Source organism: Drosophila takahashii, chromosome 2R (genome assembly GCF_030179915.1).
Source record: "Drosophila takahashii strain IR98-3 E-12201 chromosome 2R, DtakHiC1v2, whole genome shotgun sequence".
Taxonomy (NCBI): Eukaryota; Metazoa; Arthropoda; class Insecta; order Diptera; family Drosophilidae; genus Drosophila; species Drosophila takahashii.
In genome coordinates, this window is record NC_091679.1 from 32,608,690 (window position 1) to 32,630,805 (window position 22,116).

General features: G+C 39.4%; 3 protein-coding genes and 1 long non-coding RNA gene across 8 annotated transcripts in view; 2 read left to right on the forward strand and 2 right to left on the reverse strand.

The window, feature by feature from the left end:
- Window positions 1-17,044, reverse strand: part of sona (sol narae) — a 46,825-nt gene extending 29,781 nt beyond the window's left edge. For all 5 annotated transcript variants that reach the window (XM_070212492.1, XM_070212489.1, XM_017147536.3 and 2 more), the window contains exons 1-3: window positions 15,992-17,044; window positions 10,433-10,553; window positions 4,019-4,471 (exon numbers count right to left, since the gene is read on the reverse strand). In XM_070212492.1, the coding sequence (XP_070068593.1) occupies window positions 4,019-4,471; window positions 10,433-10,501 (522 nt within the window). In that variant the 5' untranslated portion in view covers window positions 10,502-10,553; window positions 15,992-17,044. The remainder of the gene's footprint in view (window positions 1-4,018; window positions 4,472-10,432; window positions 10,554-15,991) is intronic.
- Window positions 4,368-6,404, forward strand: LOC138912282 (uncharacterized). Its single transcript, XR_011417804.1, has 3 exons — window positions 4,368-4,503; window positions 5,432-5,616; window positions 5,672-6,404. It is a non-coding gene; the product is annotated as an uncharacterized lncRNA (long non-coding RNA).
- On the reverse strand, window positions 8,883-9,640 carry LOC108061405 (S-phase kinase-associated protein 1). Its single transcript, XM_017147543.3, has one exon. It carries the CDS (start codon window positions 9,572-9,574, stop codon window positions 9,089-9,091), a length of 486 nt encoding a protein of 161 aa, XP_017003032.2. The 5' UTR covers window positions 9,575-9,640; the 3' UTR covers window positions 8,883-9,088.
- A 3,026-nt stretch (window positions 17,045-20,070) lies between the features above and the next one.
- On the forward strand, window positions 20,071-20,944 carry LOC108061384 (uncharacterized). The gene has a single exon (XM_017147506.3). It carries the CDS (start codon window positions 20,202-20,204, stop codon window positions 20,832-20,834), a length of 633 nt encoding a protein of 210 aa, XP_017002995.2. The 5' UTR covers window positions 20,071-20,201; the 3' UTR covers window positions 20,835-20,944.
- Window positions 20,945-22,116: the final 1,172 nt, after the last annotated feature.

The following is a 22,116-nucleotide window of genomic DNA, read 5'->3' on the forward strand; positions in this document are numbered from 1 at the left end:
GGCACTTTTTAAATGGAATACGAGCGTAAATCCCACACAATCTTTCAGTTTTGTACGCACCGTAAATCCACGAGCCATTTAGCCAAGTTAACCGACAATTAACGCATTAGACGACGTGTGGGCGTCGCTTTGTGTTGGTTCGTTCCATTTGCTGGTTTGTTTGCCCGCTGATTTGTTTGGCGTCGTTACGCATACGCCGCATTGGCCGCCTTCGAGCTGCGCATAATAATAACTTCGGATTTGCTTTGGCAGTTAGCTTGTTTATTACGCACCATTATGCATTGTATATGAGTCGCGGCGAACTGGATTTGTTGTTAGCAGTTCGCCTTTGCCATCGAGACAATGCCAAGGCTGGATCTGGCCATTATTTGTCCATTATTCCGCCAATTATGCGACCCATTGAGTTGTTAGGGGATTGATTCTTTGATAGGCCAGCTTGTTCCTCGTTTTTAGGCCCTAATGACGACTATCTTGTGGCTGGCTACAAAGCAACAAGCCGCTCGGCGTTAACAATAACTGCAACATGAGCGTAACAACAACCACAGAAACTGTCAGGCCGTGGCAACAACTTTGCGGCATTATGCAACCGATTGCAGCCGCGAAAAGAAAAAAAGCGGGAGAGCCAGCGAAATGCAGCCCGAACTGCTTTCTAAGCCGCAACGTTTTCCTGCTACCCCTCGTGGCTTTTTTATTTTTCTGAATTTTTGCGGAATTGCAACTTGCATCGCCCGCGCTTTAAAAAACATAGATAGATAGAGAGAGTGGGACACACTGAGCTAATTTCGAATTCATTCAGCTGCCAAATCGGCCAGCTCATTAATCATGCTTCTCCACCGCCGCCGACAACAAGTTGGAATCGTTTTGCAATGACAAGATACAATTTTGCGTCTTGTGAAACGAGTGCAGCAGCGGCAGTGTGGCATATATGTGTGGCATGCAGCAAATGCTTTTACAGTTTCATTACTGCACACACACAATATTTTTTAATTATGCACTTTGCGTTAGCACCCATCAAAAATGCATTTTGAAAACTTAATTAGTTTGCTTTCAGTTTTTCCTGCACTTCGGCTAGTGGGAGATATTGAAAGCGACTGGGGGGGTGGAATCGCTAATGCGCGTTCGTTGCCTAAGTCTTTCGTTTTGCGGCCCCATTTTATGTTAATTGTCGAGCCAGCGAGTCCCAAACGGGCAGGTGGCCAAGCCTCCGCCAAAGGGGATTGTTCTTCTCACCACAGTCATGATCCACGAGCAATTGGTCACAGTCCACTGTCTGGAGATTGCTATCAAACTACCTTGGGTACTTCAAGTAAACCCGGATCAGTTGCCTTCTGTTTTTTTGATACCCAAACCAATAGGGAAGTTAGGCGAAAACATTTGAATTTTTATACCTAATTGTTATTATAATTTAATTGAAATTGAAAAGGATAGCTAATATGTTTTTTTCACTTGTAAGTGTTTATATTTGGTTAGGCGCAACCCTTTTCTCTTCTTCTATTAAATTAAATATTGTATTAAAAATTTCAATAAATTTTCCCATTTTTTCTAGCCACAACATCTGGTACAAAAGTCCCATTTACTTGACTTAGCGCTCCCCTTTTCGGCCGTTTCCATTTTTTCAGAGACCTGCGCGACTTTTGTTTTCATTTCGCCTTATTTCTGGTATTTTGCGGCTGCACTGACCTTTGAGTGGGGCCTATCGCCTTCATCGATTGAATGCGGCAGTGGGAGTGCCGAGCAACGCCTTGTGTTTGCCTTTTAATTCCTTGGCATGCCTTGGATTTATTATAAAACTCTCGGAGTATCGGGGTGGAAAAAACAGCGCGAAACAAGGTTTCCACCTTCATCGTGGGTAAACAGAGAAATTTTCACCGCAAAGCAAAAAGAGATTGCACTTTACTCATTTATTTTAAAATTAATTTTTAGCTTTCAATCAGAAAATAAAAAACGCAACATTTTCCCTCGGCCTCAACGGTTTTTGTTTAAACAAAAAACCGAACGGGGTCAATTCTTCGGTCCAGCTATCAATGGAAAATTATTTTTCGGTACTTTTGCGGTTGCCAAACAATAAAGCACAAAAAAGATACAGAATGTCGGAAATTAGAATAAATGTTTTTTCATGGCATTTTTCGTTTCCTTTGACTGCTGCTGGAAGGTCTCTGACAAAGTGCCGCCATTACCAAAAAAAAAAAATAAATAAAAATCCGACATAGAAAACATTGAAATTGTTGTAGTTATGTGGTCTATATCTTGAGGCCATTTGTTTGTGGCATGAGTCCAAATCCGAAAAAAACTAAAACTGAACTGAAAATAATTGCCAAGTCACAAGATCCAAAGGGGAAAATGCCTTCGCGTGGGTTACTCAATCTTGCGCAGAAAATGCCCAAAAATGCTGCAGCAGCTTATTCCATTTTTAATTAAAAGTGAAGACAAAATCCCCCAAGAAATGAAGGAAAAGTCAAACGAATCTTTCCGCATTTCGTAGAGCCGGGCTTAAAAACTAAAGTTATCACACATAAATCACAAAAAAGGCAAAAACACAGTTGGCAAAGTCCAAAGCCATAAGAGTTCGCATCGCCGAGTTCATTTCTTTTTCGGCTGTCGTCTGACATGACATTTCACTTTCATTTCCGAAGTGCTGTGTCTTGCATTCAAAATTATGCCGTGTTTGCCCACCGCACTCCCCCGCCAACGTTAATATCCGCCGAATATAAAACTCGTAATTTAAAGTGCGATCAATTGATTGTACTTCGTAGGAAAGCAACACGCCCACCGCAAAAAAAAGCAACGTGAATAATGGGTAAATGGGAAAATTAAATTATACATACAAACAAGCCATGAAAAGGCGTTCGACGCCAAAAGAAAGTGAACCTTATCGGTAATTACAAAGAAGTCACGTTCATGGCTCAACTCAACTAACTGAATTTTATTGGAACTTGTGGGTGGAAAGAGTAAATATTAATACCTGTATTGTTAAGCTAATCCAAACACGAACTTCGAAATTGCTTAGCATTATGATAAGTAAGAAATAGAAAATAAATAAGGTTAAGCCTTTAAACCTGTTACGTACTGGAGGCAATCTGTTAAGCCGATTTCCGTCCGTCCTTGACTTCAAGCCAGATTTTCCAACGTGTTCGTGATTATTTTTCTTATGATCGAGCATAACAAAGAAATGTAATCAAATGCGAGCACACAAGTGCAGGTATAAATAAAAGAAAATCTTTTTATCACGTGGCCAATTAACTTTGATTAGATACGAATAAAAGCGGTCTTACAAGCAAAGGCAGTAACAATTAAATGCCAGAAAAATAAGACATTGCAAAGCATTTTAAAATGAAAATAAAAACAAAACAATATATAAAACCGCGATAAAAGCTGAAACAAAATATCTGCCTACCTCAAGCGGAAGTGTGGCGAATCAACAAATCAGAAAACGTACAAAGGCAAAACGCAACAAAAACCATAGTAGTAATTTTTTCGCGATACCCGCCATGATGTAACCAACGAAAGTGCAGTAAAAGATAGACTTATAAGGAAAATGTGTAAGGCAAAACACCAATTTAGGGCAGGAAAACATGTGACATAAATACAAGGGCCAATCAAACATTAAAATGGAATATGTAATATTAACTAAAATGGGCATGAAGGAGGGTTACGTTGTTTTAGATTACGTATAAGATGCAGTTGGAACCAATTTTTAAAACAAGATTGCTAAAAGCTTTGTAAATAGGTGCGCTGCTTTAAATAATTGCTTAATATTGCATTTATGGTTATTATTAGCATTTTGTCTTTTTGATTCGATTGAATAAAGCAAGAATTAAGCCTTCTACATTTTAAAGTCTTTTATTCTTTTAAATTAAATTTAAAATTTTTAAAATTTGTTTCTTAATTTTTATTTTTTTAATCAAAGTGATCCTAACTATTCTTTTCATGTTCTAGTTATAAACATTCTTACATTTTAGTTCGTTTTAAATTTACGGATCATCATTTCTAAGTAAACTAAAGGATTAACAAAACTTACCTCTTGGTGGGCGATCTCCTGGAGGTCAAGACCGTGGGTAGCGTTGGGTTCGCTACCCACCGTCCACATGCGCAGCTGGTGGGGCGCGCCCTTGAAGAGTCCTTGGGTTGCGCGCAGGCTGAGGTTCAGGTGCTGGCCGAAGGCGCTGAAGGACACGTTGTGCGACTTTATGGCACTCACTTCCGGCCCGAACAGGTGGTTGCCACCCGACGCCATGGCCTCGTGCTTGAGCTCGCTGTAGTAGGCATTCTTGCTGAGATCCTTCTTCACGTGGTGGGGCGGCAGGGCGGCGTTGACCTTTGGCCCCGCGCCAATGCTCCGCCGCCGCCGTTGGTGGTCGTAGTTGTGGTTTTCATGGTGCAAGAGCTGGACGAGCTCATAGCTGGGCACTGCGTCGTGGGTGTCTACGTGGAAGATTGACTGCAGCTGCTCCGGCGACATTCGTTTGTGCAACTGGAAAAAGGGGAGAGAGCAAAGCAATTCAGGTTAGTTGCCCATGGGCAATGACAACAAATTGTAACAATTGTCAGATGGATAGTGGATAATTGAAAAATTATCAATAATTCAATGCAATAATCGAGTGTTTGCCCGGTTCGTGTTTGCATTGGACCCCTCAAGAGCTGCCTGGAGATTAACGACTAAGCCAGATCCAAAGCCAAAGCCAAATCCAAACTCGGCTGGGTTTTGAGTATCTTCGCCAACTGGGTCAGGGTCAATTCGGCGTTTGATAGATTTATTTATTGTGCGCAGACGCAGACACACATGTATTTAAGTATTTCCGAATGAAACGAAACGAATCGAACAAGAAGCAGAAACAAATATCGAATAGCAATCTTATCCGAGTTGCGTGTAAACTTTTTCTTTATAAACATATTGTGTGTTGGCCATAATTGCGAATTTCAATTAAAATCAAATTAATTTTATATTGTTATTAATGGACTTTTAATCTGTGTGCTATTGTCAGAGCTTATAAATAGTTGTATTCTTCTATTCAGCCTGCCTAGCCTCAAAGATAGGATTGGAAATTCCAACTTGAGTTTATTTTTATAAATGAAACAGCTTAAATTCATTCACGAACCGCTTTAAAGTTTAAACATACATCTGAATGACATTCTACATCAATCAATCTGAAGTTCTTCGTTTTTTTGTTGGCACTTCCACTGCATTTCCGTTTTATTTATCTCCTAAGTCTGCATCTCACTTGCAATCCAATCAGCAGCAGCAGCAACAACCAACAAGATCTGTTACAGGGTCAAAGCTAGAGTAGAATTTCCTTAAACAACGTCTAAGATGCAGGCGCAAAAACAAAAGACTCAGGCAACGAACTTGCTGCCAGTGGTCTGCAATTTAGGCAAATTTCTTGAATTTATTTTACCCAAAATGGTCTAAAATGAGTCAGAAATGGAATTACAGCAAATGACGACAGCGCCGGACAAAAAAAAAACATCCAAAAAAGAAGCAAGAAACAGAAAAAAACCAGACCAAGACGAAGGTAAACAAGCTGGCCAGTTGTCTTGGCCAAAGTACAAGATTCACTTTTACAGTTAAGCGAGGCAAAGAAGTGCCGAATGATGATGATGACACTGCCGGGCATAACCGTAAGTCGAGCTCAATAATTCTTTTATAATTGAAATCCAAGCGGAAAGTCGGCAGGTGAACAAACGCCAGAAGGAAAACCAGACAGACGATCGGCTCAGACGCTCGGCACAATGCCAAAGAGTTTTTACTTTCATTTGAAACGTGTTTTTTCAACAGGAGCCAGCTGTTTGGGGTCGCATTGAGCAACTTTTGCCATCGCCGTCGTCGTCGTCGCCCCATTGAAAGTGAAACTGAGGCTTGAGAAAGGAAAACAGACGCAAAGCGGCTACTCTTTCGATGAGGCGTTGAGTTTGCCACTCGAGTGCAATTGTGGCGAGCTTAAGCGAGTTGATTTGAGTGCAATCCCTGGCTTTAGGGCTCTTGGCCGGCCACATTTGGAAAGTTTTGCACCTGCAGCAAATTATAATTATTCTTGCTCTCGCTCTCTGTATGCAAATCTCCTGGCTTAGCGACCACACCCAAACACCAATCAACACTTAACTCTCCGGCCCTTGTGGCCAATTAATCGCAATTAAAAACAAATGAGCGAGAAAAAAACTACGATCGGCAATTACGAATTATGCAAAAAAGGCGGCATCCAATGAACAAGATCACCAGCGGCGATTAGAGAACCAGGGTTGCCAAGGGTTCATAGCTTTTTGGCCGGAAAAGCTCTTAAAAGACCAAAAAAGACTAAAACATTATGTAAATCATTGATAAGCATCGGAAATTACAACTTAAAGGTGTTGAAAGAAGTGAAAAATTGAACAAAAATAACACAATTGCGGGGAGTTAATTGTAGATAATCAGCCAGGCTTAAAAGTTGGCAGAATAATTATGAGTTTGATTTTAAAAGTAATTTTAAAATATTTTTAAATGAATTGAAGAATAGCTACTAATCGTTTTTATTATTAATTTGAAAAAAAAATTTAATTTCAGAAACTTATAATTATTTTTATTTATTGCCAATCAAAAGTTCAATGATTTTCCATGGTGTTATTTTTATTACGAACTTTAGTTCAAAAATAGTCATTATTCCTTCTGGGTTATTAGTCATTTTATTGAATCATTAAATCATAATGCATTAATGATTCTCTGTAGATAGTTTCGTATTTCTAAAGACTCTTAGAAAATTATAGATTTTTTAGAACATCTAGATATCCACCGAAGCAAATCCAGCCCTGGCTAAAATTGTCATTTGATTCGATTGGTCGGCAGTTTGCCATTAAGTTGCTGTTTACCCAGCTATTTGTCCAAGCTTAAGTTTGATTTTATTTTCGGTTTTCGCCGAGTGCAATGACGGATATTGTGAAATTGGCGCTGCTCGTAATTTGTATGGCTATTTGGCTAGCTGGGTTGCTGGTTGATATTTACTGGGGCTGCTGGTGCGCGGGCAATTACTGAAATTGTGCGAGATTACTCATACGCCCGGTGTGCGGTGTACAATACTACGCTATAACCGGCATGACGACGATCCGACTTCGATGGTGGCGATGGCGATGTCGGTGGCGACCAAGTGCAATCAGAGTCAAGTCAAAGTAAAAGGTGTAGCCGCCATATTAACGCAAAAAGTGTGCTTCAAATTGGCTCTGGTTGAGGCCAATACACTGTTTATGGCCAACAGTGTTTGTTGTGCAATTGTTTTCCCCTCTTTTCCCAGCCGGTCAAAGTCAACAGCGCGGCAGACGCTCGAAAGAGTGTCACTCGACCTTTCGCGCAGTCAGTCAAACACAAAGAAATTATTCACTTGCCAAAGTTAAGATTTTCAAAGCTTGGTTTTTGGTTTCTGGGCTTGGGTTGCGGATTGTTAAATATTCACCAAATTGCAAACTCGTCGGCGTTCGTCTCTTTTCCTTCCATTTCCTTGGATTCGGATTTGGATTTGGGTGTGTTGACCTTGTCGCCACGGCTGACAGGCGGCGGAAATTAGCAACCGCTTCTGTCGGCGTTAAATTTTCAGGTTTTTACTTTACTCATTTTTGGAATTTTGTGTTTATTAACAAAGTGTGAAAAGTTCAGGGTGTTACGACACCTTCGACATGGGTTGTGTCTAATGCGAATGGCGAATAGGGGTGATTTTTTTTCGTTCCCAAATAGCGGTGAGTATGGCAAAGAGAATATTGACAAAAATATCAAGTTTAAAGATATTTCATAATTTACATAAAAGAGGAAATTAGTAAAAATGGCCAAGAAAACGAAATAAATTTCCATAAAAATATAGAACTACAGAAAAATTTAAATAAAAAATTCTTAAAACTGTTTAATGACAACCCAGTCTATACTTATTTTCCCTCTTCAATACATAATTTATTTATTTCGTTTGCATAATCTTTTTATCAACCAGCAATTACTCATTCATTGACATTCCCCTGATTTTCCTATAGCCCCACGCACTCACCAATACACAAAGAAAAACAGCGGGGAGAACGTGACCCGAGAACACAAGCTCCAAAATGATTACAAATAAAATAAAACCAAAACCCAAGCCGTGACAAAGAACAGGAAAATCCGTAGCCAACAGCCGAAAGAGTAGATCAGTAGCAAACAAAAAAATTCGACAACGATCCATGGAAACAACAACAAATCGTGCCACAGACCATTCTTGATTTCACAATTAAAGGCTTAATTTATTTGGCCGGCAATTGATAGGCCAGCAAACATTTGGATATCTCATATTTTTTCTGCATTTCTGACAGCACATAAAAAACAAAACCAAAAATATAAAGGTAAAAACAAAACCAGCCATCGCTGCTGACTCATTCGAATCCGAATCGATATTCTCGTGGTGTTTTGCATGTCTCGAGTTGGTTTTTTACATCACTTTTTTCATGCTCGGCTGGGATTTGAAGGGCCTCGTCAAAGTTGTTGCTGTGTTTCTTAACGTTGTTGTTGTTCTTGTTGCTGTTGGTGTAGCGTGTCAACTTTAATTGCAGTGGAAAACGGAGACGAAGTCGTTTATGGGGCACATTTTGTACGCCAGCGCCATTTATGCGACTAAGGCAAGGCTAAGGGGTCGATGTCTTCGCCAACACGAACTTGCTCCAAAATCAACCCGAAAAAATCATGATCTAATTTTAAAGTAACCAAAATAATTTAAGGAAATTTTGAATAAAATCGTTCTTTGAGTTTTTTTTAAATTTTTTTGTGGTAGCAAGATATATATTTTCCAAAGATTTAAAAAATAAATAAATAAAATATATTATTTGAGTTTTATAAATATTTTTAATGATGCAGCTTACAGAAACGAAAAAAAGATTTGATAGTTTGACTTTGAAATTTATTGCTTTGTAATAATACATTTTGTCTCTGATATTTTGATATTTGTATTATGTATTCAGATGTGTCTTGTATTTTCATGTTTGATTAAATTTCCGAAATAATAAATACAGCCCTGACTAGATATTGAATGTGAATCTGAATTGATTTCTGAATCGTTATGATAACCAAACTGGTATTAATAAATTTTTCATTTGAAATAAATCAAAGGTGAATTTAGTATTCTTCAAAGGGCTGTTCAGTAAAGACGGTCTGGCACTCGATCGAAGATGGGATCTTCTTAGAACATTTGCTGAACTGGGCCACCGGCTCCCGATTGCTGTGGAAAACTAGTTTCTGGGCACACAGCTTGTACAGCCAACGGATGTCCAGATAATTGGAGCCCTCCATCAGATCGTAAACGTTTTTGATCTCTACCCGCAGGAACTCCTTGTCCCAGTCGGAAGTTTGGAGCTCGATCTCCTCGGCCGGAAGAGGTCCATCTTTGGCCACCCAGGCGGGTTCCTCATGGCCCTTGTGGTACTCAGCCCACAGGAGGATCTTCAGCAGGACACCGCTGTGAATGCCGTGCAGCGGGAGAATGAAATCCTCGCCCTCGGAGTCCTGGCCAAAACGGCACATTTCACTGATTACCAAGGATCGCTCAAGCAGAGCCAGGTTCACCCTAATTATCCGGCCATCTCTGGTCTCCAGGCGCACCATTCTCGAAACGAATCTGCAGTCGATTCGGTCTTTAATAAATATGAACTTCAACTGGGAAAGTCAGGGCCTTCTTTAATCTATTAAAAAGTCTGAGATAATTTAACTAGCTTTTTCGAAAACAAAAAAATTATCGGTAATAATTGTTTTGTATTTTTATTGTATTTTTTGTATTTTTCAAAGCGGAGTTGAAATTAAATGTAATCTACCTTGGATTAGCTTTAATCATGACATTTTCTCAGTCAAAGTTAAACCATAACCTCCGCAACAACGGAATAGAGTGGCAATGAAAGAGAAAGAGAGTCGCCTTCCGACTTACAATTAACCAACGACAGCAAAAAGTGTTGGCCATAAAAAATATAAATAAACAAAAAGGGGGGGAGACAGACTGAAATTCACTTGGAATAATTACAAGAACTTTTTACGTCTGACCTTGGCCATAATTTTGCTGGCCGAGCTTTTTCTTCAAAACAAAACCGAGCGCAAGAAAACAAACAAAAGCTGTGCTGTATTTCAATGAGATAGACCCATACAATTGCACTCAGAAACCCGGGCCCCAGCACAATGCCAATGTTTTATTTCTAACGTCGACTCTCTTCGACTCTGCGCTCTGTTTTGTAATTTAATTAATATACAAAAAATGTTTTTGTATTTCTTGAAATGCTAATTACGCACAATGCGAACGACAATGAAACCGCTGACTGGTTGGGTTTTTTATTTAAACCGTTAACAGCTGGCTTTAAGTACTACGATAGGGGCCCAAAGGTTATTTATATCGCATTGAATTGATTGATGAGTTCTTGGTGTCCGATTGAACGTGATCCGAAACCACTGGCATTGGAGGTTTTCAGGGGTACTTACATCTGGCAGTGCCTGGCATATTGTGCTGGCCAAGAGGAGCGCTGTGATAAGGACCAATGTTGAGGACATCTTACTGAACCGCTCGCCTAGGGTGATAATATTATCCTTAAAAATGCTTAAACTGTAAAGAAATAATTAAGGGAAAAAAAAGTTAATGAGGTGGTTTAAAATAAATTTAACTTAAACGACTATCGATACCCGTTAAATAAATAAAGTGGGAGGGAGATGGAGATATACATGCAGCTAAGCAACTGTTTGCATTTCATTATTTGTACATTTACCTTTTAATGAATGGTACGAGTTCAAAAATTTTTCTGAATTTCGATAGATAGTACTACTAATAAACACAACAAAATGTAATTTATAATTTTTCGAAATCTTTAAGGAAGTGGGCGCCCGACCTTTTTACTTTAACTTTTTAATATAATATTATTCATTAACCTTCTGTTAACACAGTAAAATCCTACACCATATCCCCTTGCTTTCCCAATATCTCTACGCAATTGCAGCATGCAAAATATTTATTTCCAAAATAATAGTTTTACCACCTCATCGCCACATAACCATTATTCCCTGCCCACAAACCTGTCTTGGTCATGCTCAAATGGGCATTATGTTTGTAAGACAAGTACAGTAAGCATCGGTTGTTGCAACTGGCAGCGCTTAACGCTTGTTTTTGCTTCAATTAATATTTACTATTATTTTTGTAGAAAGAAAAACCTAGTTTTCTGGCCCGCTGGCTGAGTAATTAATTATTGCATAAGGCCAAGAAGCATAGCCCCGAGGCTATAAAACAATCTTGTCCGGCCCTGTTGATTGCTGTTGTTGTTGCTTGTGTTGCTGCTGTTGCAGTTGCACATCCGCCCGGCATCGAAGGCGGCTAATTGTCAATAATGATGCAGCGATGCGTGGCAAGAGGCGAACAGCATCCATCGCATCCAGCGACCAGGCAACAACATGGCCAAACCTTTTGACAAACCAACCAAGAAAACAAACAGAACTGACCAACGGCAACAAATGCAACAACAGCAGCTACAGCGGCAGCTGCAATTTCATGTTGCAACTTCTCAGCGGCATTTACGACAAATTGCATGACATTTTATATCCCCGAAGGTTTTGCACAATTTGCATGCAACATGCTGCAAGATCTGCCGTGGCCCACTTAAAGTCGAAGAAAGTCTCGCCGGCGAATCAATCATCATCAATCGTAATGAAATGTTCGGCTAAGCAATTGCCAAAAATGGGTGGAACACAGCCCAAGGGCAATGCCCCAAAACATTTACTCATGGATTGCTACAAATTGTAAGTCAGTCCAAAGAAAGTGCCATTTTCGAAATGAACAATTGTGAAGTATTGATTGGTGGCCAAAAATGTTAGCAAGGTTTGTTAACTTTTTTAAGTTTTTTTTAAACTACATATTGCATTAACCAACAATCAAAAGACTCAGAAAGCAAACTGATTTTATTTATCTTAAATGAGTAGCCATAGAAGAACATTAGTTTCACCTTAAAGCTGCCTTAAAAAAATATAAAATCCCACTCCAACTTGACCAAAGGGCATGCACTTCTGCTAAGGTCTAACAACCCTCATAAATCTATAAGAAAAGCAGCTAGTTAACTGAAAGTGCAATTTAGCAACCTTCAAGGTAAGACTTTCACCTGACATCAAAAACGAATTAACAGCATTGAAAAGCTTCAAATGAGACCAAAAACCAATGTGCAGTGGCTGCAAGCCAAATTATCAGGAAATTTTCAATGCACATAAATAAAACTGAAAACTTATGAATTATTAAACCGAAACGTGACCGCAAATAATCTTGTTTATATTCCGATTCATATTTTACAATACACACCAAATCAGACCAAATCGGAGAAACAGTTATGAGGCAAGATGGCAACGCCATTCGGTCTATCATTTGCATAATTAAGGTCGATTAGGGTCGAATCATTTGCCATATGTGGGCATGCATAAATCTGAATCTGAGCCAGCTCAAGGTTATGGCTATGGCAAAACTGTTTTGTGATTTATATTCAGGCTTGCATAATTCCCGTTCATATTTTTATATAATTACGGGCTAAAGAAAAAACATTGATAAATAAAAAGATACGCATCATCAAATGTCAACCGATTTCAAACAGAAGCTGGCCCAAAAGTGTGGAAATGGAAATGGAATTGTGCCAAAAGCCGCCAAAAACCGAAACGAGGAGACAGCAAAGCAAGTTGCATTGTCAGCTTCCGCATAATTATGCCGCTTGGCCACATATATTTTACTTTTTTCCCCCGTTTTTTCTTACTTGTGGGTTTTGTAGCCTTTGCTTTTACCATAAAGTCAGCGTCTGTTTCGGTTTATGGGAATTTTTTGTGTGTTGCCCGAGTCTTGCCTTTGGCTTTGGCTTTCTTAATGAATCCGCTGACACAACCCTCTGAGCCCGAGTCTGTTGTAAGCTCGTTGTCTCGATGTTTTTTGGAGGGCGTCAGCGCTTTAGTTTAAATTGACATTGACAGCTGTTGGCCAGCACCTCTCTCCGGACTGTCGGACAAACAGCTGGTTGTTTTTCGGTGGCTTCTGTGCAAAGATAGTCATCGAGCGGAACCTGTGTCAGCACCTGAGTCAGTAGCTGGTCATTCGGCTTGATAATGAACCCATTTCCCCCACTTATCGCTTGGCTATCCACCAGTGACATTGGTTCACAGAACGCAGGAATCACATGGCGTATGAGTGACGCAGCGAGCCCATTTCGCAGACGAAACTTAAAAAAACTGGATCACACATAAATCGGCCAAAATGTGACATAACAAAGTTCAACTGTGAACTGTGTTTTGCACAAGAGATAATAAATTTTTCTTGATATTCCACCGACAATTCCGCTGCAAGTTGCAGACAACGATCAAGTGGAGGTGGAGATTACGTAAAATGTCTGTGACCTGAACTTTTTGCATTTGTGTGTATTTTTCTTCTTTTTTTTTTGTGTGGAAAAGGGCGAGCGAATCTTTTGGCCATTGTTTTATAATGATAAAACAATGAATGTGGCTTGGCTCTGGGAACCTGCACCTTGAGTCGTCTGTCGGCCGCTGAAAGCTCGGCAATCTACGTTGAGCTGAAGAAACAGCTGTGCAAATGGAGTTAATGGGGAACAAAAAGATATAAAGAAGAGCAAATGTCAAATACAAATATTTGAATGAGCCCAATTTGAATTCTAGGTTCGCTGACATAATCCATCGAAGATCATGGCTTCTAAACTGGTTTCAGGGCCGTGCTAAGGCATCTGTTCCTAAGCATATTATTCATTTATGTATATTAGATTGTTGGCCAAGACCATCCAACAGAGTTCTGCAGACAACGAAGGCCTGACCAGACCCATGGTGCGTATACGTAATGTGCTGGAGGAGGGGATCAAAGCAGATACATCACCGAAAACAAGTTTGAAGAGACTTCTTTCTTGTCCCCCCAACTACAAGATATTAATTAAAATGCCATTATAAAATGCGCAAATATTGAAAAAATGCAAGCCACAGTGGAGAAGAAGAGGCAAAACCCAACAGCACTGCGTATACGTAATATGCGAGACTAATTAAATTTAAAGATGAGTTCGCAGCAATGACAAGCGAAAAAGCGCAGGAAAAAGGAAAATATATTCCCAAAGAACATGCAATATTATAAACTACTATTAAAAACCGAGAAAAAGCATTTCGGAATTAAATATTTGCCCCTGTTGTTTTATATTTTCTGGCTTTTGCTCTTGCAATTATTGCTGCTCTTGTTACAATTTTTTCTTTTCAGCTGCTGTTACAACATGCAACTAACAATAGCAACAACAAACACTTGCACTGATTGCGTGCTGCGTCGGCGTCGCAGCCAACGTTGCGGTCGAAGTCGGAAAAGCCGTAAACCGCATGAAAATGAAAGTGAAATTGTAATTGAAATTGAAGAAGACGTCGGCTAAAATGTTTGACTTCAACTTTGCTTCGATTTGTGCGATGCTTTCCATGGGTTTTTAACTTTATTTCCATTGTATTTGCCTTTTTTTTCGATTATTGCCTTTTGTAACGCAATCGTTAGATTTTGAATTTTATTGGCGAATGTTTTTGGATTTTGGTTTTTGTAGAGAATAAATAGATAAAGCGCTACAAAGATGAATTATGTTATTAATTTAAAATTGTTGCTAAAAGACGCTTATAAATAAACGTAGAAAGCCACTAATCTTTTTGTGCACAAAAAAATTAATTAATAAATTATTCTGAGTTTGAGCTTAAATTAGGGGTCACATGACTTAACAAAAATTCAAAGAAATTAAGCAAAAACTATTATTACATGAAATGAAAATGTTTAGTATCATAAACATTTTTTGAGTACCTATATAAAAAAACAAATAACCAGAGTACATTGACTACCCTGACAAACTATTCCATGAATGTTAAACAAACCGAAATAGCAACAACAACTAAGTAAATTGAGTGGCTAGGAGACTGAAACAACACAAATAAAAAATAAAAACAAACAGGTTACTCGAGTTTCGTCTTCGTCGATGTCAATGAAAAAGCTAAAAAAAGATCCCAAGATATAAAATACGGTTTATAAAGATGAATTGAAAGCGAACTGAACTCCGAAATCTGATGAATGATCGCTATCGAATGGCACAAATAAATGGCTCTTTATGGGAAACCCAGACAAGGGCTGTTGTTGCATAGACTTCCAAAGAATACCAATAGCATAGAAAGTGGCAAATCGAGGGATATTGGATATATAATCGAACAAAGGCCGATCCGAAAGCTCAAAGCTCTCGCCTTCTCTCACTCTCGCCCTCTCACTCTCTTTGTTGAAATCAAAAAACTGCAATAATTGCAGCAAAAATAACTAAAATTCAGTGCGGAGAGCAAAGCGTGGCGGGCAATAATAACTGTAGCAATATTACAAAATCCGAGGCTCGCAAAAGCCAACTGAAAACATACCAAAAACCAAAACTCACACAACAACAATGAGATAATAAGCCCACGAAAAAGCAACAACAAGTCGGCACGAAAAGTTGTTTCAGCGAAACAAAAATATAAAACAAAACCAGCTCAACTGAACTTAAAACTGGGAAACAAGCCCATTTTGTGGGCTGAACTAAAAGCCAGACAAAAGTCTTGTACACAATCGTATACACGTATATATCCCCCAACCAAGACTCAAGATCCTGCTCTAGAAATCTTGTTTACAGTTCAGGAATTTTATAGGGAAAACAGACCCTCAATTTACGGCATTTTTCCCTCTTAAATATCTTTCGTATTTCTCCTTCACTTCCTTTTTTCTTGATTCCGCAATTAGCAAGTTCAAAACCAAACTCACATATGTAGTAATAATTATGACCCAAAACTTGTCTGCAAATTAGTAAAAGCCAACACAACAACTTTTTTGTTATATGAGGTAATAATAATAAAACATATCTTTCAAAAAGGGATCAAAAAGACGAAAACTAAATAATTTTTGCAGTCATTTAAACAATCTGATCACTTGAAACGATCACCACGTTTTTTAATTTTTGTAGAAGTTTTTATAAATATTATCTGAGAACTCACCTAAGTTTGTTCCTGTTTGCTTCACTGGCCAAACAAAAGATGCGAACCAAACGGATTTTTATGTGATTTTTAAGTTTTCTTCAGCACTTTCATATGCGTTCACAGAGCACTATCATTATCGATGCGAAGTGATTGAGAATTTCTCAAGTTTAAGGATGGGAAACTTCAATGATTTCTGTTCCGAGTGCTGTTCTGAATCAAAAAACGCGACGCGGATATCTCCAGAACACACAGCCCGTGGAATCGAGAATCGAGATGAATCAAAGATGGGATTGGGATGGATCGTGGTCGGATTAGATCGGTGGCCGTTACTGGGACTAAAGCCGGAGCTATATATCCAGAATCGGGGCACAGAACACTCGCGATCGCGAACGGAACAGAAAGAAAGACGAGCAGCGATTAAGCTGGAGGCGGTCAGTGAGCAAAGATTAAATACGGCGTGAAATTTGCTTGGCAGTGAATTTTTTCTTCTCATTCGCTTGTAATTTTTTTACTTTATTTTCGCTTGATTTTTTTGTAAACGAAATTTATTTTTCACTCAATTTCGTTTCATTGCGAGCGCATTGCTTTTATTATTACTTCCCCGCCTTCTGGGGGGAAGAACACAAAAAAACATAAACAATGAAGAGCGCGGCGACAGCGACGTCGACGTCGACTGCAGCGGTACGAGTTGCTGGGAGTGCGAGCGGGATGCCAACTCCCAGATTCACTTTTTTAATAATTTCTTGATTTTCTTTTTGCACGATGCGATTACGAAAACGGGGTAAAACGGGGCGGGAGATTGCAAATTGAGCTTTGTTTTGTTGGGGGAATAATTGCACTTTTGAGCTGCGCTGACGTCACAATCTTGCCGATCGACACTGAGCTGGAATACAGATATTCCTCTTTCAGCTAGTTAACAGTCACTTTTGGGAATTTTTTGAAAACTTATTTTAGCGACCGTTTCTCGAAATCGAAATCGAAGTCCAAAAAAGTTGGTGGCTATGTCTTTGACGGTTTTTTGTGGCCGTCTACGGAAACAGGTCGGCGCACACTAAAGTTAACGATCGCTTGGAACGCTCCACAGAGTCCAAAACCGATCCAAAGTTGGCTGTCAGAGCGGGATGGCACTATCGGCGGTCCGAGAGCGGAGCTTTGGGGCCAAAACCGAACTGCTAGATCTGCTGGCTATAAGCCAAAAGCCTTGAAAGCTCCCCAACGAAAGCGAAAACATAAAACACTTGCATTTTTCGTTCCATAGTTCGAGCTTCGCTATTGAGCCAGCTTTTGAGTGAGTCTTAAACATACCTATTACTTCCATCTCAGTCGACGTTGAATGACTCTTTGAGTGAAACCTCCACCTGATTAATGTTGTAAAGACTCGCTTTAATTAATCTTTAGCCGGGCATCTTCGCATTGAAAATGTTACGAGCATTCTGAAACATCTGACATTGTTTAATTGGCGAAACGAATGTAAAATTAATTAGGAAGGTGTCATTTGGGCATTGACATCGCTGACACTTAGTACGGGAAATCGGCTACAGAACAAATCATCTTCCAACAATCGTGATCCGTGTCTAACGGTTGATATATAACAGCGATAGGTCGAACTAAAAAACTCATTAGCTGAGGGTTCTATATGTCTACTCTATATGTTATGGTAGGAAAGCAAAAAGATAGAACTATTAGAATACACTCAATAATCGTAAGATTTCAAAAGATTATTTTTAAGAATACGTTTCTTTAGTGTTGCAACAACATTTCCCAGACCATTTCAATGACCTAATGTACTTTGAAGGCTTAATCTGAAAATTCTATACCATAATCTCTTTATAATGATTAACCAACTTCGGCAATCTAATCTGAAATTCCATTCGAGTCACTTCCCCACTTCAAATCCAAGACAAAGCAAACAAAACCCATTTTTCAAAAGTGTTAGAAAAAATCGTTTCATTCACACCAAGTTCAATGGCAGTGGGGCTGCGAAATTGTTTATGTTCGCATTGATAAAAACTCATTACACTCCCACGTGAATATATGAGGCATATAAAATATTAAGATCAAATCGGTCCATTCGAACTGGGCCAATTAAAAAAGTAATTGTCACACATTGAGAGATCGATGTGAAGATCTCAATGGGCCGGGTTCCGAGTAAAATCGGGGCACAGTGAACCGCCTACGTAAGCCCGGCAGCTGTGGATCATCAGGATAATCAAATGCTCTTTGGGTGAAACGGCAATGAACCGATCTCTCGGATGACTCAACGGAGGCACACGAGATGTGGGATCCGAGATCTCGAGACTCATCCTCCCACCCACAATACCGTACAATACATCTACCTCATTTACATGCGGCATACAGCCCATGCAGATCCCATATCTGAGTGTAACATTTCAGGCGACATTTAACTCGAACTCAGAGATACCCATCTATTAATGAGCTGTGAATTCCAACCCATGGGCACCCCCAATCCCATTGCCTCCCCCTAATCACCGATCTTTAAGCGTTGCCGAACAGGTTTCGTTTTGGCAATTGAACTCATTACTTTTATGCGGATTTCGTGTTAATTACTTTGCATTTGTTTACATTACCTTAAATTTGCGCGGTTTATTGGCCAAGTCTTGCCTTTCTCACAGTGCATTGCATTTGAGTTGACATCGCATGCATTAAATATTATTTGACACATTTTCTCTTGGCTTTTTAGCAATTGTTCTCGCTCTTTGTCAGGTTCAAAAATTGTTGAACCCTGAACGAGTTTTTTTCCTGGGAAGAGGCTGGATGAGTCGATGTTTTTGTTACATTTTACTAAAATTTTCTGTCTGTGGGTCATTGAAGATAGTGTAATTCCCCAGCTGGGCGATTAATCAAATTATAAGTTTTTCGTGGCCCATCCCCACACACATATATATATTAATCCGTGTCAAGTCAAAGGGTCAATGTCAATCTGCCCGCATCGATAACCCAAAAATCCGAAGCCGAAAGAGGTGGAGAAAGATGGAGCGTTGGGCAACCGCAGCTGAGAAACGAATCTCCGATAAAAAGGTTAGCAGATCATCGGATCCAGCTTGGAATCCCCGCTACTCTCCCACAAAACTATATGGCAACCGTTAACGAGGCGTCAACGTACACAAATGATACATAAAAGACATAAAAAGAAACAAAAACCCATTTAAAAATACATCCCAGCTGGGATGCTCAATATTTATGTGTGCCTCTTCGCCCGAATATTTCTACAAATATAAACAAAGAAAAGCCATAAAAAATTTGCATAATTTTCAACACTTCACGCTACTTTGTTTGGAAATCTTAAAATCCGCCAACGAAATATTTACGAAATTGTCAAACCAAACGTTTGCTTTATTTATGTGATGTAATAAGCCTAACAAACAAAACTAATCTGGTTGAACTAAGATGGGGTGAATATAAAAAGGAGTATCGAACAAGTGAAGCGAGTAAACAGAGTCCCGATTTAAACTGAAGAAATGTTCGTAAATTTAAGGGGCAGACAGGCTGAACAAGTTGAACAAAATTGCAGCCGAATCGATTATATTATTATTTCCATTATGTCAGGTCGAACCGACTACCAACTACCGAATGCCCAATGGACCAACGGCACTCGCGTCGCTTTGGCCAAAAAGGCGCCGCCATTAATACAATCTGGCCCATAAACTGGGTCTCTTTCTCCCCACCGCTCTTCTAGTTTATTTTGGTTTGTTAGTCGGCCAAACAAATCTATAAATATGCATAAAGCTGGCTTAAAGACAGGCGCACACACGCGGATACCCATGGTTTTAGTTTTTGGCTCCTGGTCTTGCGAAAGCCGCAGGCAAAGCCCCCAGGCACTTAGCCCGGTTTAAACCGTTGCCACTGATGGCCAAGTGCTGGCCGCAGATTTTTTGATTGCTCCGCGAGGCAACTCTAGGAAGTGACAAGGAATTATTTGATTGTCTTTCGGTTTTTTTTCGGAATGTTAGCACAATCATTATAAACCATTTTCAGTGGGAAACCAGAGTACTGGAACCGATTGCTTATTAAATTTGATGGCTAACAAATAAAGAACTCATAAATCCCACAATCTCTGACTAAAACGTCTGCCCAAATGATTCCCTTCACATATTCCAAGCTTATCAAACATACATTTAGGGAAAACAAATTCATCTTTTTTTTTGTAAGTTCCCTATTTTGTATTCTATAGTATTTACCATTAAGAGCTGCTAAAAAATTCGGACATATGTTGCGTCTGATATATATATATTATGGAACTCTCCTTCCCGGTTGGAACACCTTGAGGGCCTTTGGCCATGGACAACGGCACTTCATCGATCTCTGGCTAAAATACTGGGTGATCTACGCACTGCTGCAGGCATTTGGTGTCTTCACTGATTTTCTAATAGGTGGACTGAAATTCTACGGCGCTCTCAAGCTAATCCTGTCCATATGCCTCTGGTTTAGTGCCCCTTACAGCACCAATCAGCTATTTAATATAATCAAGAACTACATTATGGGTATGTTAGAGCCAATCTTCGATCAAGGTGATCGCTGGCATCAAACACTCGGAAGGAATCTTTTCCGCAGTCTTATACAAACGCAACTGGTGAAAACAATCATGCCAAAGAATCAGGATGAGCAGATAAAAAGACCCCGGGTGAATGACCATCTATTAAAGCGAGAGCTTTCCAATCTCATGGCCGAAATCGAAAGGGATCAAGCCGACCAATGCCAGCAGCGGTGTCATCAAGCATACAATTTGGACAGACTGGACCGTGATTCAATGCACAATGTCATCGAGTATCTATCCCAAAGAATAGGGGATCAAGAAGAGAAAGCATATCCACCTCGTCGATACAACAGCAGAATCCACTAAGGTCATACCGTGTAAATTCTTGAACTCTAGTATTGTTTGTTTTTATGCCCTTGCAAAAGTCACTGATTAAATGCGGAATCTGATCTGATCGGATTATCCGAAATCTAAAATGTGATTCATTTTTGGGAAGTTTACAGAAGCAGCTGACATTCCGGCGTGACTTTCCATTAATCTTCAATTAGAAAAGTTCAATGCCAGAGGACGGGGCCTGTTAATTGATTCATGGATCGGCGCCAGGAATCGATGATCCGATCCGATCCGATCAGTAGCAATTTGTTGGCCAATGGCCCACATTGTAATTACAAATTGGCGAACAAAATTGTGTCCGATAAATTGTTGAAAGCAAAGCAGAACACTTACACGGATTTTTTCGTGGGGATGCAGCTGATTAATTGAGAACGGCGGGGATAAAAACAAAAGACTGAAGCAACAAACTTGCTGCGGTAGTAGAAAACGCGTGTTGCGGCTTTCTGAGGAATGCTGCTGGCAGCAATCTTAATGCAATTAGCACACTATTAATCTTGATCAAAATCCGAAACTCAGCAAATTCGCAATAACAGCCGCAATGTAAATGACGCATTCGTCACCGCATTGTAAAGCAATTTGTTTCAATTTTGTATATCGATGATCTTTCGGCGATCCGATTCAGTTCGTTGGGGCTTTAACAACATCGCGATGGGGGTCAGCACAGACGTTAGAACCAATAAAGGAGTATATCATTTAAAAAACATTTATTACTTTATTAATTTCCTGTATTTAATTTGATTAAACCGAACAATAAATAACAATAAGCGTTAATTTTGTTTAACAGGAAGGGGATTTGTTTAGCGCATTAAAATAATTGCCAGAAACGCAAACCTTTTTTTATTTTATTCAATACTTAAACAAATATAATTTAGTGATTGTTAAATTGCAGCTATATTATCTAAGTCATAAAAATAGCTTTGAACTTAAAAGTTTGGTATATTATAATTTAAAAAATAACATTTACATTTTGTCATCTTTATAATTCTAATTTTTTCAGGCACAATGAGTCTTCCAGTACAATCCTTAATTATTTACATTAAACGATAATTCCATCAGCTGCCTGCACCCACATCGAAGTGTCATTAGCTTTGAACCGCAGTTCCTTAGCCTTTGGCCGAAGTTTTCTCACTTCTCAGACTGAGTGCCTGGGGTAAGCTCCATTTAAATTTGGGTTAATCAGCGATAAAGCGCGCATTGCCATTGTCAGCATCGATAAAAAACATCAATGAGAAGAACACAACAGAGTGCGAAATAA